We start from the raw sequence: 18232 nt of genomic DNA on the forward strand, positions 1-18232 counted from the left end.
TAGTAGTAGTAGTAGTAGTAGTAGTAGTAGTAGTAGTAGTAGTAGTAGTAGTAGTAGTAGTAGTAGTAGTAGTAGTAGTAGTAGTAGTAGTAGTAGTAGTAGTAGTAGTAGTAGTAGTAGTAGTAGTAGTAGTAGTAGTAGTAGTAGTAGTAGTAGTAGTAGTAGTAGTAGTAGTAGTAATAATAATAATAATAATAAAGAAAGAGAAGAAGAAGAAGATGATGAGAACTTTGAGATGGAATATTAATGTAACGATTAAACAATGATAATAACAAATGTCAAGGTTAGAGGTTCCACTAATGGTATATCAAACAAGTATAGTATAAACTCTTATTATTGAATTGGAAACCACACACAAAGGAGGTTCCAATCAGATTATATATTGTTAACATGATTACATTAGTCATCTTATTCAATTAATGCTAATACTTGTAAATCTCGTCAAGCATTCATGATTATAACTTATGTTAACAACAAATCAAGTTCCTTTCATAGCTCAGGTGTCGGTTATACCATACATTATGGGCTATGAAAGTGCCAAGCATTTGTTGTACCAAGTGTTATATAACATAAATCAAGATTAGTCATTTAACAAGCAAAGTATTAAAGAGTGAACAAGATAGCAAATATAAAACATGTTAGTATCAAACATTAAAGTCCATATTAAGTTTACATTATACTTATTCTTACACCATTAGTGTAACCTTTTCACCTTGACATAATTAACTTAGCTAGACATAATGAAAGAAAGCAAAATAGATAAACAAAATAAGAACATAAAAGTTAACTAAGTAAAGGAAAGGAAATGAAAGGCATAAACTTAATATTAATGAAAACAAAGCATAAAAAATACAAAGAGAGAAAGGAAGAGCATGATCTTGATCTGGAAATCAAGATGCCTAAATGCATGGCAAATGCCTCCTTTTATAGGCCAAAAATGGGAACTATTGATTTGATGACTAATTGATAAGTGGGTGACCAACTTTTGACTTGGTGACAATCCTTATCTTCTCTTGTCTGCCCAAAACGTCATTGATAACGTCAAAATTGGAGCCAGTTGTAAACATGAAAGTTGTAGGCAATTGTCTCAGCTTTCTTGTGTAAAAACTTCAGCTCATTTGGACTTCTAGAACTCCAGATATGGCCAAAATACCGAACAGTGCTCGGGCTGGAAGACAGATTCGGGCTTCTTTGTTGTTGCTACAATTTGGACTTGATAATGGCCTTTTTAGATCTTGGGCTCCATATGAAAGTTGTAGGCCTATGTCTTACCTTTCCATCCATATAAATTTGACCTAAATCTGAGATATATAGCTCTAGATATGACCCAATTACCGAACAGTGTTCCGGTTTGGATTGCACCGACATCTCTTTTCTAAGTTTGGCCATCTCTTTATCCTTGCAATTTAAGTTCTTCAAGTCATCAATCAATCCTTTCATTTATGTGATAGATCTGCATTAAAAATAGACATTTACCATAAATTATAGGTATCTTATATTATTAGATACATTATTATAAAACATATTTAAGTTAAGGAGTTATTGATACTTCAAGTGCAAAATGATGATATAAAACCATGATAAAAATGCACTTTTAAGTACTAATCAATAACATTGATGAACAAGTATGGGCAGAAAATAACCATTGGCAAGAAAAGTTGTGTTTTCTTTATATAGAAAAATTGCATGCAAGACTCCTAAAAACTAGAAAAAATACATTCAGATGTACGCCTAATATTTATTGTTGTAATGGTGCCCACTATGCACATAGGCCTGGCCTAAATGCTGGAGATAGGGGACCTCTTATGCTTGTGTTATGCAAGCAATGCAGTATGAAGGGACCATACATGGGGAAATTAAAAAAAAAATTTATGTACCATTACAATATACTAAAATGCCTAGGCATTTTACTCCAACAATCCAAAGTAACCTTTTTTAAAGAAAAAAAACTTCATCCTTAATTTTTTTTTCAATTCCAGCTTTCTGTGATAAATTTGTTAAAATTTACTCAAGAAAGATAAGATTCAACAAAAGAGGATCAAAGTGTAAAATAAGGACAAGTCTCATTTCTAATCTCAACTTCACATGAGAAAGTACTTTTTTGTCCATCTATTTTTCTTTGTCTTCCTTCTCAATCACTATAGTTTTTAGAATTTTTGATCTAGTCTAAAAATTCAGTTTTTTAATTTTCAGTCATTGAGTTTAAGAGATGAAAGACAAAATCACTGTATTACTAGGAATGAGAGGGGGGAAATCATCGTTTGGCCATTTTTTGATGATAAAAAAGATGATCTTCGTGTCAACGTATTCAATTCGACAAGAGAAGTTTTATTAAGGGGATTTTAGACTTTCAACTAGCTTAGAAAAGTAAATCAAAGTTGAGGGAGAAATTTTTTTTGTTTGTTTTTGTGTTTTTAGAAATATTTTAAGTTGAAAAGTTGAGTTATTTAGGTACTAAAGCAATTCATTTTGTGTTTTTTGGACAAACTTGATGGGGGCAAAATGGATTTTTCAAACTAAAACACCCTAGCCCTACCTCTCTAGTGGTCAAAATTTAGACAAGTAAACGAAATCATCCACTTCTTAAAAAAATAAAGGAAAAGAAAAAATTAAATGGCCCAAGCGCACGAGCTTGGACTAACAAACCTACACATAAGAGCTTTGTGGTAAAGGCCTAACTATTGGGTCACTTAGGCCCACGTGCCTAGAATGTTTTTATTTTTTTATATTAAAAAAATTATTCTTTAACATTTTTTATTGATTTTTTAAATTTCATCTTTCATTTTGAACCGGTCTTCATGATTTATTTTGGATTGTTTTATATGGAGTTATCACAATCTCAAACAAATGTTCTAACATTGATTGATTGTTGATTTTGAAAGTGTTTATTTTTATTATCATATAATTAAATAAAAAATATTTCAAAAAATAAATTTATTAAGCTTAGCAGAATCTATAACCTGGATAGAAATTTTAGTTGGTTAAGCAATGAAACCTGAGTCGATCCAGTATGTCATTGTTTCAATATATTAAAAAAATATTATCTTGATTTTTTAAAAATAAAAAAGTCAAATCATGTTTTTATTGGTCATCTAGATTACCTTTGAACTTGCCAAGTTGGTTAGGTCACATCCAGGCATCTCGCATGATTTAATTTGAAACCCAAATTATATAAGGATTTAGGTAGAAAGGTTACAAAGTTGACCTACTAGGCTAAGTTTGGTAATATTATCAAAGATTTTCCCACAATCTAAAATTGTTTTTACGTTTAAAAATTTTTTAGTCTGAGGATGGTCATCTAGTCAGATACTATGACTTAAGATTTATTTTTGAAAAATAATGCATGAACTTGGTCAACGTGATTCAAAATTAATTAGAGTATTTTTTCTCCCTTTCTTTTAAGTGGTTATTCGCATTATCTAAACCTACCAATTTTAGATATAAGATCTACTATAAGAATTTATCAAATTATTATAGTTCAAATTTTGATTGTTTTGGTATCTAAAATTCAAATCGGAAGTATCTTAAGATATTATTTATATTATTGTTTTCAATTCAATCATCAAAACCCTATTTCTCTAATCAATAATTGCCCACTAACATAGATACATATATGTGGGTGAAATGTTACTTTAGACTTACTTTATTATTATCATAGTTTTTAGTAGCAACAATTAAAATTAAAATTCAAATTAATATCATGTAAATATTTTTTATTTTTGAAGAACTATAAGATGGTAATTTATGAAAATAATAAATAAAAAAATTAGAAAATTATCCTACTTTTTATTCAAGAATTTAACTAATTTTTGGTGGAATAAAAAGGTTTATGGATTAAAAATGATGTGCAGCTCCTAAACCTTTATTTCATAATGATAATATCCCCAAAAATCAAAGTAGCTTAGGAGCACAGTTTATATGTTGGATAATAGGTTAATATCTTAATTCTAACAATCTAATCAATTCTCATTGACTAAAGTGACTAGTAACTGATACCTAGTTCGTCGTAGGTTAAAATGGTTGGTGACCGGTAATTATTAAAGGTCCCTTTAGATAGATTTGGATACTCTCAAATACTTAAGTAAATATCTTTTTAGAGAGAGAAGACAATAATATTTTAGAGAGAGATGCTCTAAAAATATATATGCAGTAGAGAATAAAAATTATGAACTTTGAGCTTAAAGGATTTATATAGTATTTTTAACCCATGAATCTTGTCTTTTTATGGAGAAGATGTGTTATAGTGTAATTTTACCATAATAGTATTAATAAGGGATAAATATCCCTTAAACAAGTATTAGTAAGAGAAAATATATCTAACATATGCATTAATAAGAGATAAATATTACTTGCACAAATATTAATGCGACAAAAATATGATAAACCCTTGGGAGATTTTTTATATACTTAAGAGTGTAGGGAAAGTAGGATCTAAAATGTAACTGAGCTCATGAAGGCTGAACTTTTCTTCTATGCTGAGCCCATTAGGGTTGGGCTCTTTCCCTAAGCTAAGTTCATGACATTGAACTATATTTTTCCCTTATGTTGATCCCATAACATTGGGTTATTCCCCTGAATTTAGCCCATGTATGATGGGTTTTTTCCTTTAGTAGAGCTCATGACATTAGGCTCTTCCTCAAGGATAAGCTTACGAGGACTAAACTATTCCTTTTGACTAAACCCATGAGGGTTGGGCTTTTCCCTAACTTTAAGTCCATGGGCAATTTTGCCCAAGTATGTTATTTGAGACCGTGAGTTTTTCACCTTTACAGTTTTCTAGGCCTCTTAAATTTATAAATAGTCTTCCAAGTGTTTATGATAATTATACACAAAGACTTTGTAAAAATATCTGATACGACGAGATTGTTGAATTTTTTATATAAAAAAAGGGGTGGAAACCTCAGGTAATACACTAGAGAGCCCATGTATAGGGCATACACCATGGTTGAAAAATAATTTCTAAGCATGTAGAGGAAAACCAGGAAGGAACCTGTATTAAAAAAGGTTTTTCAATAGGTGGAGAAATCTATAGAGAAGGAGTTTGTACCAAGAAAATTTCTAAGGAGTAGAGGGGATGGACCCATGTCGACGCCCATACTTAGAAAAATTGACAAGAGATAGAAGGAAACCCAATGAGGGCCAACCTATACATAACATGTTTGTTAAAAGGCTAGGGGGAATTCAAGAAGGGCAAGCCTTATACTTAGAATATTTTTTTAAAGGCTGGGGGAACCCGAGTTGGGAAGGTGAGTCTTATACTTAGAAAATTTCTAACCACTGAGGAGAACCCATGTCGATGTCCATACTTTAAAAAAAAATAAGGGACGAAGGGGACAAACCCATGAAAAAAAAATTAAAGGATAAAGGGGACAAACTCATGTCTACATTCATCCTTAGAAAAATTTTAAAAAGATAGAGGAAAAATCTAATGAGGGTGATGTTATTGCATTAGAGAGACCTCCGATACATCTCTAAGAGAATGAATAAGGGGAACCTATGGTGATGCACATATTTAGAAAAAATTATAAAGAGCGGAAGAGACAAACTCATGTCTACATCCATAGTTAGAAAGATTTATAAGGGGTGAAAGGTATAAACCCATGTCTACACCATACTTGAAAAAATTTCTAAAGGACGGGGGGAAACCCAAGAAGGATGGTGTTTGATTAGTACTTAAAAGTGCATTTTTATCATGGTTTTATATCATCATTTTGCACTTGAAGTATCAATAACTCCTTAACTAAAACATGTTTTATAATAATATATCTAATAACATAAGATACCTTTAATTTATGGTAAATGTTCATTTTAAATGCAGGCCTATCACATAAATGAAAGGATTGATTGATGACTTGAAGAACTTAAATTGCAAGGATAAAGAGATGGCCAAACTTAGAAAAGAGATGTCGGTGCAATCCAAACCGGAACACTGTTCGGTAAATGGGTCATATCTGGAGCTATATATCTCAGATTTAGGTCCAATTTATATGGATGGAAAGGTAAGACATAGGCCTACAACTTTCATATGGAGCCCAAGATCTAAAAAGGCCATTATCAAGTCCAAATTGTAGCAACAACAAAGAAGCCCGAATCTGTCTTCCAGCCCGAGCACTGTTCGGTATTTTGGCCATATCTGGAGTTCTAGAAGTCCAAATGAGCTGAAGTTTTTACACAAGAAAGCTGAGACAATTGCCTACAACTTTCATGTTTGCAACTGGCTCCAATTTTGACGTTATCAATGACGTTTTGGGCAGACAAGAGAAGATAAAGATTGTCACCAAGTCAAAAGTTGGCCACCCACTTATCAATTAGTCATCAAATCAATAGTTCCCATTTTTGGCCTATAAAAGGAGGCATTTGCCATGCATTTAGGCATCTTGGTGTTCAGATCAAGATCATGCTCTTCCTTTCTCTCTTTGTATTTTTTATGCTTTGTTTTCATTAATATTAAGTTTATGCCTTTCATTTCCTTTCCTTTACTTAGTTAACTTTTATGTTCTTATTTTGTTTATCTATTTTGCTTTCTTTCATTATGTCTAGCTAAGTTAATTATGTCAAGGTGAAAAGGTTACACTAATGGTGTAAGAATAAGTATAATGTAAACTTAATATGGACTTTAATGTTTGATACTAACATGTTTTATATTTGTTATCTTGTTCACTCTTTAATACTTTGCTTGTTAAATAACTAATCTTGATTTATGTTGTATAACACTTGGTACAACAAATGCTTGGCACTTTCATAGCCCATAATGTATGGTATAACCGACACCTGAGCTATGAAAGGAACTTGATTTATTGTTAACATAAGTTATAATCATGAATGCTTGACGAGATTTACAAGTATTAGCATTAATTGAATAAGATGACTAATGTAATCATGTTAACAATATATAATCTGATTGGAACCTCCTTCATCAATCTTTTAGTCGTGTCAGTGTTATTGCATTAGAAAGGCTTCAGATCCATCCCTTCCAAAAAGAGTTATGTTATCGCACTAGGGAGGCTTCAAATATATCCCTTCCAAGAAGAGTTATGCAATCACACTGGGGAGGTTTTAGATTCATCCCTTATAAGAAAAGTTGTGCTATCATAATAGGAAGGTTTTAGATTCATCATTTCCAATGAGACTTTTGTTGTTGTACTAAGGAGACTTCAGATCCATCATTTCCAAGAAGAATTGTGCAATCATACTAAAGAGACTTCAAATTCATCATTTTCAAGAAGAGTTATACAATTGCACTTAAGAGGCTTCAAATTCATCCTTTTCAAAAAAAATTGTGTTATCACACTAGTTAGGTGTTAATGATGATATCCTGAAAAATCTAAATAGCTTAGGAGCAAGGTATGTATGTTGGATAATCAGTTAATCTCTTGATTATAGCAATTTGATCCATTTTTTCTGGCCAAGGTGGCTGATAGCCAATACCTAGTGCCTAGTAAGCCAAAGTAACTCATGACTGGTAACTGTCAAAGATCTTCTTTGGTAGATTTTAGAATTCTTAGATGCTTAAGTAAATATCTTTTAAGAGAGAAGACAATGGTATTTTAAAGAGAGATATTCTTAAAATATATATGCAGTAGAGAATAAAGATTATGAATCTGAACCTAAAGCTTAAAGGATTCATGAAGTATATATAGTTTGTAAGTCTTGTTTTTTTATAAAGCGTAGAGGTTAGAGTGTAATTTTACCCTGATAGTATTAATGAAAGATAAGTATCTCTTAATAAGCATTAATGAGAGAAAATATCTTTAATATATATTTAATAAGTAATAAATATCACTTATACAAATATTAATGTGATGAAAATATGATAAGTCATTGAAAGATTTTTTATACACCTAAGAAAACAGAGAAAGTAAGATTTAAAATATAACCGAGTTAATGAAAGCTAAACTCTTCCCTAAATCTAAGTCCATTGGTGTTATATTGCCTCAAATTATGAGTTTTTTACATAACATTAAGGGAATTATAAAAAAGAAAAAATTTAACCTATTAGAGTTGATTTAATAAAAAATATATAAAAAAATAGAGATATCTTGATGTTTTTTTTACGGTGACTATTATCTATCATCAATCTAGCTCTAGATTTTGGTAATGAAAGAAAAGGTCCATATAATATTGTAGTATAATTACTTTTAAAAATATTTTTTATTTGAAAATAAATTAAAATAATATTTTTTATTTTTAAAATTTATTTTTATCATAGCACATTAAAATGTTTTAAAAATATTAAAAAAATTAATTTAATTTTTTTTTTAATTTTCAAAAACACGTTTACTTGGTTTTGGTCATGTTTCCCGAGAATTACTAACCAATATTATTATTACTATTGAACAAAATGAGGACCAAGTAAACAAGACTGCATGTGGGAATTACCAAGCAGTGTTTATCTTTTTCGTAGCTGCCTATTTTATTTTTCGAACGAATTTCCATTTCCCCAAGGCGCAAACGGTCTCTCTCTCTCCCTTCTTGTTCACGGTCAAGTTCCCACCTGGACGCCTCTTCTTTCCCTTCACTCTCACGTCGTACCCTCTCTTCCTCCATCTCTTCCTCCCCCCTCTCTATATATACCTCATATCTATATGCGTAACTGAATATATAACCAGCAGAGCAGAAAGAAAGAAAGAAAGAAAGAATGGTTGAGAAGGTGAGAGCGAACTGTAATTATTCTGGTCGGGTCGTGGAGGGACCGACGAACCCGATCGTAACGCCTCTTTTAACGGATCTTTATCAGTTTACAATGGCTTATGCTTATTGGAAAGCCAATAAACATCAAGAGCGAGCTGTGTGAGTAGTTTGCCTTTTTCTTTTTTCTAAGGATTCTGTTTTTATTTATTTGGCTGTTGAGGGAACTGAAATGTTTTTGTTTTCCTGATAAAATAATAATATTGCATCTGTTAGTTGATTCCATGCTCAATATGACATTATTTATAGTAGTACCTAATTTGACAGGGGAATTAATACTTTGAATTACATTGCAATAGGAGTTTTGTTTTAAACATTAAAAAGCTTGTCTTAATTTCTTTCGATTTTTGATCTGGGGCTCTTTAATGTTTTTTGTTATCAGGTTTGATTTATATTTTCGTAAGAATCCGTTTGGTGGGGAGTACACAGTGTTTGCTGGTTTAGAAGAATGCATCAGGTTAATTGCTAATTTCAAGTTCACCGAGGATGATATCTCTTTCATCCGGGAGAGTCTTCCTGGTTCATGCGAGGTAAATGAGGCTTAGTGGTTTATTGTTTTCTTATTTATTGTTCAGTCACTGCTTCTCGTGGCTTTTAAATCTGAGGAGAACTACCACTTAATACATGATCTTGCAGGATGGTTTCTTTGATTATCTTAGAGGATTGGACTGCTCAGAAGTCGAAGTGTATGCCATTGCAGAGGGTTCAGTAGTCTTCCCAAAGGTTCCTCTGCTAAGAATAGAAGGACCAATTGCTGTTAGTACACCTTTCAACTGGTTTTCCCTCTATTTTCTTGTTTACAGTTTACCATGTACATTTTGTCTCTCAACTGGATCTTACTCGATTAATGTTTTTGCAGGTGGCTCAATTGCTGGAAACCCCATTAGTGAATCTTATCAATTTTGCATCTTTAGTGGCAACAAATGCAGCTAGGCATCGATTTGTTGCTGGAAAATCAAAAATTCTTCTTGAGTTCGGGCTTCGACGGGCTCAGGTTGCTGACTGTATTTTGATTCTTTTTATTTTTTAATGCTGGCTTGAGTTATCTTTATGAGAAAACTCATTATTTTATGCTTAGGGACCTGATGGTGGGATATCGGCGTCAAAATATTGCTACCTTGGAGGGTTTGATGCAACAAGGTAATTTCTAAACATTTCAGTTGCTGCCTTTTGTATCGTGCAACAATTCATCTCTTATAGTTGAATTCTCAGAATGGTTGTACTTTTTCTAATTTGCCTTCGAATCATTTAACAATGATTCAGTTTAAGCATCAACTTTCCATGTTAAGAGTCTCTTTACATTAATCCAAATGAAATATTAAAGTAGCAAGGACTAGTGAGTAGATAGCTCAGACATGTTTGTCTACTACACAAGATTTTTTAGTTTATAGTTCAAATTCAGCTTTTGAATTTCTTCCAAATCAGTTGACCTGTGCATTGGCTAAGGTGATTCAAGATTGGTTTGGGTGGACATAGGTCAATGGTTCTGATCCTGCCTTCAGGAAAGGGACCTAAAACTGAGACAGGGAGCTTCTTCAAAGCTGAGGAAACTATCTTGGTTTACAAGATCATTGTATCTAATTGTTCCTTCAGGAAAAGGAACAAAAACTGAGACAAGGACCTTCTTCAAAGCTGAGAAAAACATCTTGGTTACTAGGTACATGAATTTGATCTGGAAAAAGAATATACACCTCCTCTCCAAAAGAAATGTTTTATTTTCACCCATGCTTGCTGGCACATGGTTCCCAAACTGGCTGAAGGGAGGTCTAAACTATGCTTGTTCCTAAATTAGGGTAGGATAGCTTTTATAGCATGTTGGTGCTGGAACAATTATGTTTCTGAATTTTGAGTGAATGAGATATGGTAGGGGATATTTTAAGTGTTCATTCTTACCCCGTGCCACCCCCACCCATAACTTATTTGACAGGTTTAAATTTCTAAGAATTCAGTAAACCTTAGTAATGAACAACCAAATGAGATTTTGGTTTTCTTTTATGAAACGTGGATAAAAAACAATTGAATGCAAAAATCACATTTCATTCTATGTTACTGGCTGTTGTTCAACATATTAACTGGTATTTGCCTATTTCTGCCTTCTGTTTTGACAGCAATGTTGCAGCCGGACGGTTATTTGGGATACCTCTACGTGGGACTCATTCCCATGCATTTGTCAGCTCATATATGGTTGGTAATCTCGAAAAGCATTATAAGACATCCAGGCTAGGCTTTCCCCTTTTATTTGAGAAGTTACAGATCCTTCATTTCATCTCCCTAGGCTCGTAACCTGACTCAAAAGTAACTAACCTCTCCGGAGGCCCTTCTTCGGTAGTTATTTCCAAGTTGAGAAGTACCTTTTGAAAGCCCTTTGTCATTGCAATGGGAAATTTCAGAGCACAATAATTAAGATAATGCATGTTTCTTCATATATGCTTCAGAGTAGCATTTCAATTTTGCAACTTCTTTTTTAAGTGCATTATTAACTGATATAGTGGTCGTTTTGTGCTGTTGTGACTTTTGGTTCATATGATATGTTTTCTCTTTTTGGCATTGGTCTCTCTCTCAATTACAGGCCTGTTTCTTTTCTGTGCTATTTAATAAATTTGTCATCACAAGTTTGTGCCCATGTTTAAACATTCATGCAATGTATGTTAAACAATAGTATTTCATTGCTTGAGGTTTAGTTAGTCCTCCATCTAAATTATCCAGTGGTTTGCAGAGCCCTGATGAGATCATAGACAAGTCGCTTCAAAGTGCTGATGGATCAAGTAGTTGCAAGGACTTTGTCAGTTTAGTTCAGACATGGATAAATAAAATTCAGGTTCTGTTCATTGGCCCTCTTCATTCATTTTGATTATTCATCAAAAGTTGTCCGTCCTCTGTTCATCTTTAGCTAGAGATGACTAAATTAACCTGCTGCCTTTCTTGAATGTTTAATAACATAAATTAGGGCGGTTAAATTTTCATATTCTTTATCTTATTGGAGATAACTGTTGTGCAGCTTATGGATCTATATGTTGTCAGCATGGGTTAAAAAAAAGGGGGGAAGTAAATATTAAAGTTTTATTTGTTGATGAAAATTCCATAGGTGTGGGATGTGTAATCAAGAATGCCTAGTTGGCGTGCTTCAGATCCTAGTTAGATTTCTCTATGAAAGCACCAAAGAACTATTGATGATAATGCACAGCATATGGAATTCCTTGAAATATAATTTAGCTGGTGGCCATGGCATGAGACTTTTATGTAGTTTTGAAGATTTTACAATGCAGAAAATATCATGATCTTCTTGCCAAAAAAAAGGGACAAGGTTCTAATTTTAGTTCCAAAATATAAAAATTCCTATGGTTGCTTATACAAGCAGTTATGTTTGTGCATTGCATGCTAGCTTTTTCATGTTAAACAGTTTTGATATTATCATTAAAGTGCAATCTCTCTCTTTCTCCCCATTCCTTTCTGTTATAATTGTTCTGGGGTTTTTAAATGTAAGAGTTAAAAGTAATTTTCCTGAAGTCCTAACTCTGAATCCTGGAAAGATTTTTCTTTTCTTTACACAGATTTTAGGTCCAGAAAGGGGGATTTTTGTTGGGCCTTGTAAAATTAATAGTTTCTTTGAAACATTGTTGATCGATTCCAGAGAACCCATGGAGGGCCTTTTTGATATATAATATATAAGATTCAATATTTTAGGAACTTGATGGTTAATAACAGGTACTATTTCACGGAGAATGTCTAAAGCTGCAAGCCATTTTGATAACTAATATTGATTAAGAAGTTTTCTTACTTCCATGACAGCTAATTGGTGTGAACAGTGTCTCAATCATACAATTCATACTTCATTTGTTTATTCTGCTCCCCTTTCATTTTTTGTTTTTCTTTACATTTTGATTTGATTAATATGGTTTATGCTATGCAGTGGTCAAATTCCTTACGTGGTATTTTTGGTGAGACCAATCAAAGTGAGCTAGCAGCTTTCACCTCCTATGCCTTGGCATTCCCTAGAAGCTTTTTAGCTCTTGTGGACACATATGACGTGAGTGTAGTTGTTGCTTCTAGGTTGATATGTTTCAATTCTTTGGAATAAAACTGATAGCTGTTTCCTGGAAAAGATTTTTTTATTTTATTTGTCAAGATATGACATATAGCTAGTTGATATTGTGCTTTTCTTCAGATTATTATCACTATGAAAAGTAAGTTTTTACATACAATCTTGGGTGCTTAGGGTAATCCCTCACTGAAAACTTGTGTCTACATGTTTAGCACCAAACGTTGTAAAGAACAAGCCAAAGTCAACAATTGTTTGATCAAATTTCAGTAACCTCATAACTCTATTGTAATTTGCAATCACAGTTTATGAAGTTGATCTTCTCAAAATGCTTGTGTCATCCAGGCCACTCGATACCTTGAAATTTTCAAAAACCATATTCTTTTGAATGAATTGAGACATTAACTTCTCATGCAGAGATGCAACTACTCAAATCATGAAGCTCTAATCACACTCAACCTTTAGGCAAATATCTGCAAAATTTAATGATATGCTGTCTTCACTTTTAGCTGCATGCTGCACTTTGCCTTGTTCATAAGCTAGGTGGTTATTTTGAAAAAACATGCATTCAGTAACCAGTAAATGTGTCCAAGAATTTGTAGGTTAGGATAAGGGAAAACTTATTAGGGTCTATAACCTTGGAAATTTCTTCCAATTTACCACATCTTTTTTATGTATACAACTGATCTTCTCAAAATGCTGATGTTTATATCTTGCATAATCATGCATGTGGCATTTCATACAAGTAGTCATTAACTTTTCGATTATGAAATGGTGCAAGTGCTCTTATAACGTTTCCATGACCATACTTTAGTATTAATGGATTATATTTGCAAAGGTTAATTATATGTTGCATCTTCTGTTTGCTGCATGCCAAACTGTCTTGTTAATTAAGCCAGGTGGCTACTTCAATCAATAATCACTTTAGTGCAGTTAACATTGCATTTATCTGTTCTGTCTCTTTTCCAGGTAATGAGGAGTGGAATCCCAAACTTCTGTGCAGTTGCTCTAGCACTTAATGATCTTGGGTAAGCCTGAAAGATTTACGAGTGTGATGGCATTTTTACTGGGCAAAATTCCTTTTTTAATCGTCATGGGAACTGAAACATACGATCTTATATTTTTTAAAACTTCTCCTTGTCATCCTGTTTGGGTAACAGTATCTCTCTCAAAGGCTTGATGCCGACATTACACTATTCAAGTTATTTGTTGGCATGCCAGCATCAAGATTGCATATTCTGAAACTGCGACACTGCCTCTACCTTGGCCAGTGCTTTCATTTTCACCTATCTAGCATTTAAATCACATCTTTACATCTACCAGATGACTTCTGACATCCCTTTGGTTTACACCAATGGCCTGGTATCTTTCCCTAGTGGCCTATTTTTTCCTTCAACTGGGGATTCAACCAAATATTCCTGTAGTTCGGGTTTCAACCAGATATTTGCAATATCCAGTTGAACAATTTGCTATGTTTTAGAAGCCATATGCAACATTTTCCAAAGCCTGTTGCGATGGTTTCTCACAGCCATTTGTCATGATTGGCATCCAACAGCAATGCCTTCATTTTAAATCAAAGCCATTGATATCCTTCATCTTTAACCACTGTCACATTAGTTTGTGATTCAATTGTCTATCTTTTATTTGCATAGCATCCTGAAGACTTGTCCTCTTTATAATTTTTCTATGTTGACTTTTTAATATTTCTCGATAAACACAAGTGATTTTAGATGGTTTACTTTGCAGATATAAAGCGGTAGGCATCAGATTAGATTCTGGTGATCTAGCATATTTGTCCTGTGAGGCGCGGAAGTTCTTTAGCGCCATTGAGAAAGAATTTGGAGTGCCTGGTTTTGGAAAGATGGGCATCACTGCTAGTAATGACCTCAACGAGGAAACTTTAGATGCTCTAAATAAACAGGTATTCATTCTGTAACAAAACCGCTCCTGTTCTATGTGCAAATTACATACATTTCCCATTTTGGAGCTTGCTGAAGGCATCAGTCATCTATTAGTTATTCTATGGAAGCATATTTTAACGGAGATAATTCAGTAATTCTCTAGCTTTGTGTGTTTGCTCCTTGCACAATCAGATAAGTGTAACATGCTACTAAGAGAAAATTTCTGACAAATATCTGGCATCTGATTTGTCTCACTTAGCTGCATGCTGTGAAAAGATGCCATCTCTAAATTTCACTAATTTTACTTCAAGCCTGGGTCTATTTATACATTTAACGGAGATAATTCAGTAAGTGAAGCAATAGAGTTAAGAAAAACAGAAAGGGAGACAAAAGATCTGTGCTTCAGCTGTTACCCCATAAATTCAGATCTTTGTTCATAATACTGTTTCTTAACTATTGAAGATAAACAAACTTTAAAATGCTACATGATGTGTGGATAAATTTCTTAATCCTTTACCTAATTCTGCCCTGCTAAGTATTTATATGTTTTTGTCTTAATATGCCTTCCAGCATTCCTTTGGCATCCACTTCTATGCCTTTTATCCATGTGGAAATTTTAAACACAGAAATTATGAATTGTGTATTCTGTTCTGTTGGGCAATTATTTAGTTGAAAAACATTTTGGTCAAACATTGAATGCCAAAGTTGTTGCTGATCTGCTTGTCTCAAATGTGTTGCAGCAGCATGAATAACATTTCCATTGTAAAGCAACACAAACAGTGGCCAAATATCATGCTCGTATAAATAATTTATGTTACTTATCTGCCTCAGTATGTTAAAGCATGTATGCCTCATTATGTAAATGCTAGACATACATTTTGTACGACCTAAATCTAATTGATATAGCTTTTTTCGGCTGCACAGGGTCATGAAGTAGATTCATATGGTATAGGAACCTATCTTGTAACTTGCTATGCTCAAGCTGCTTTGGGTTGTGTCTTCAAGCTTGTTGAAATAAACAATCAGCCTCGCATCAAACTTTCTGAAGATGTTTCAAAGGTTTGATCTAAGTCGAAGCAACTTTTATTAGTTTTTATAGAATCACTGATTTTTCTCCCCTTTGTTATTTTACCAGGTTTCTATACCATGCAAAAAGCGGTCTTATAGATTGTATGGAAGAGAAGGGTACCCACTGGTGGACATAATGACAGGGGAAAATGAACCATCTCCAAAGGTAGTCCATCAATTAATGATTTTATCAGTAAAGCACTCCACATGCTCAAATCTTTGATGTTTTATGCTCTACCAAGTATCACCACCATTATCCTTTATCTTGTGCTATTTATCAAATGTAATCTGAGAGTGCTGGCATGATCAACAAGAACGTTTTCACTAAGCAAGTTGAGAGCTCAATATTCAAAATCATGGTCAACATTTAATGGATTTATGGGTGAAGTGCTCCATGTGCTCTAATCTTTTGATGTTTTACCTCTACCAAGTACCATCATTATGAAAGATTTTCTTAACACTGAGCTGGCCGAGAGGTTGGTGTTCAAAATCTTTGATCTACTTGTTTTATATGGAGAATTAAATTTTGAGTGCAATACATATTCAAGATATAATGGACTTCAGAGTCTGGTGAGATGTCAGTTATTGATTTATACACTGGTTTTACGAGTTTGGTCGTAAGAGTTCATTGTCAACATCAACAATCACCAACTTTTTATCTCATGTACATTTTTTTCCCTTTTGACCCATGATTGAGCTACCTGCCTGATGGAATCAGCTCACTGTGGTGATTAGTTGAAGGCGAAAACATAATATCTTCTTTCTCTAAACTTTCAGGTGGGAGAACGGATACTGTGTCGCCATCCTTTTAATGAATCCAAGAGAGCGTATGTGGTTCCACAGCAGGTTGAGGAGCTTCTAAAGTGTTATTGGCCTGGGAGCTCAGGTGGGGATTTCTGTGAAGTGAAATATTTTGTATATGATATCACAGTTGAACATGATGTGTTGAGGATCTGCTTCTTCACAAATGCTTACACGTGCAGGGATATAATTATTTCTACATATGGTTTCCAAAATTTTGCAATTATTTGATTTGTAGTTAAGATAAGATTTGAGGACTCAGCATTGTATCAAACCCCACATAATATTGTTTGTCCACAGGCTGAGCTTACTTCATCTATAGCAATGTCTGAAATATGTTTTTGTTTCTTGAAGATAAACCAAGAGAAGATTTACCTCCCCTCAAGGACATTAGAGATAGCTGTATCAAGCAGCTTGAGCGAATGCGTCCTGATCATATGAGGAGGCTTAACCCAACACCGTACAAGGTGATGTTTCCATCTGTTGTGAATAGTTTCTTCTGTAATTTTAGATAGCTGCAACCATGGAAATGTGAAACTTCAATGCTTAGCAGGTGAGTGTAAGCGCAAAACTGTATGATTTCATCCATTTCCTGTGGCTCAATGAGGCACCTGTCGGGGAGTTGCAGTGAGGATGGGTCACCAAATAAGATACTTGGAGCACTGTACAAAAATGCAGGTCAAGTAATGATTCCAATAAAGTTGGAGGAGCACTCAACATATAGATGATTCACTTTTCATAAAGATGAACCTTGGCCTTGATAAACCGATATGTTTCCCTATTTATTAATAAAGTTATTGATTGTTTTCCTTTTCTCCAATATAGACTATTGTTATTATTATTATAAGAGTATTTGGTTTTAAATTGTCCTGTATACTTTCGCTATGGCATTTTAAAAAACTAGATTTTGGTTTTGATTGGTGTTAAGATCTTTACAGAAAGGAGAGCAAACGATATTTGAAGACAGAAATTGTGCTTGGAGGAGAGAAAATTCATGATCGGTCTTTTATTTGGTTTTTAAATTGACCCATGATGTAAATTATAGTTTTTTAAAATATGATAGACAAGTGTAATTTTAATTAAATTATAAAATATTAAGGATAATTTTTTTCTTTTACAAATAAATTATTATATCTTATATTTTTATAAAAAAGTTAAAAACATAATAAAATAGATATAAAAGTAAAAAAATAAAAAGAGTTATCACTTGAGGTATAATAAGAAAAAAATATAAAAAAAAAATTATTCCTGAAAGCATAATAATTACTCTCTTCAAAAATATTTTAAAAGATTTCTGATTTGTAATTTTTTTGAATTTTTATCATAATTTATAATAATTCAGCCTTAAAAAGTTTATTAAACCTCAAATTAAAGAATAAATCTAGAGGTAATCTTCACAATAATTATAAACATCCCCATGGACCTTTTAAACATTAACCTATCAGGGCATATTGCAGTCGTCTCTCCTTGCGATCATAGAAATGTCCAAAAAGCTGGCTAAGTACGCTGTCTTATGACTAGTGTGCACCATTGAAGGTGCGTGCCACTGCAAGCATGGAATCACAACCCAAAAGTATTTTTAAGCATGGAGGGAGCTTGCTTGGTACATCTAATGGAATTTAAGCTTGGAAAGAATGATAATCTCATTAGACAAAATTCTCAAGATCAATGTTATATGTGGGTTAGTCTCAAAGTTGTTAGCGTCTTGTTTGGAAGTCCGTTTTGAAATGTACAA

General features: G+C 33.2%; 1 protein-coding gene across 1 annotated transcript; it reads left to right on the top strand.

Annotated features, from left to right (window-relative positions):
- Positions 1–8419: 8419 nt before the first annotated feature.
- On the top strand, positions 8420–17317 carry LOC105138957 (nicotinate phosphoribosyltransferase-like). Its single transcript, XM_011045219.1, has 15 exons — positions 8420–8790; positions 9071–9218; positions 9325–9444; positions 9548–9682; positions 9767–9828; positions 10797–10872; positions 11405–11506; positions 12599–12715; positions 13697–13755; positions 14474–14648; positions 15553–15687; positions 15764–15862; positions 16474–16582; positions 16852–16964; positions 17051–17317. Exons 1-15 carry the CDS (start codon positions 8639–8641, stop codon positions 17126–17128), a joined length of 1680 nt encoding a protein of 559 aa, XP_011043521.1. The 5' UTR covers positions 8420–8638; the 3' UTR covers positions 17129–17317.
- Positions 17318–18232: the final 915 nt, after the last annotated feature.

This window comes from Populus euphratica, unplaced genomic scaffold (assembly GCF_000495115.2).
Source record: "Populus euphratica unplaced genomic scaffold, PopEup_1.0 scaffold188.1, whole genome shotgun sequence".
Taxonomy (NCBI): Eukaryota; Viridiplantae; Streptophyta; class Magnoliopsida; order Malpighiales; family Salicaceae; genus Populus; species Populus euphratica.

Bases quoted from the DNA above. Each gene is read 5' to 3' on its own strand.
- LOC105138957 (XM_011045219.1), top strand. From the start codon at position 8,639: ATGGTTGAGAAGGTGAGAGCGAACTGTAATTATTCTGGTCGGGTCGTG. The intron at 15,688-15,763 runs GTTTGATCTAAG...TTATTTTACCAG, and splicing joins TTTCTGAAGATGTTTCAAAG to GTTTCTATACCATGCAAAAA. The intron at 15,863-16,473 runs GTAGTCCATCAA...CTAAACTTTCAG, and splicing joins AAAATGAACCATCTCCAAAG to GTGGGAGAACGGATACTGTG.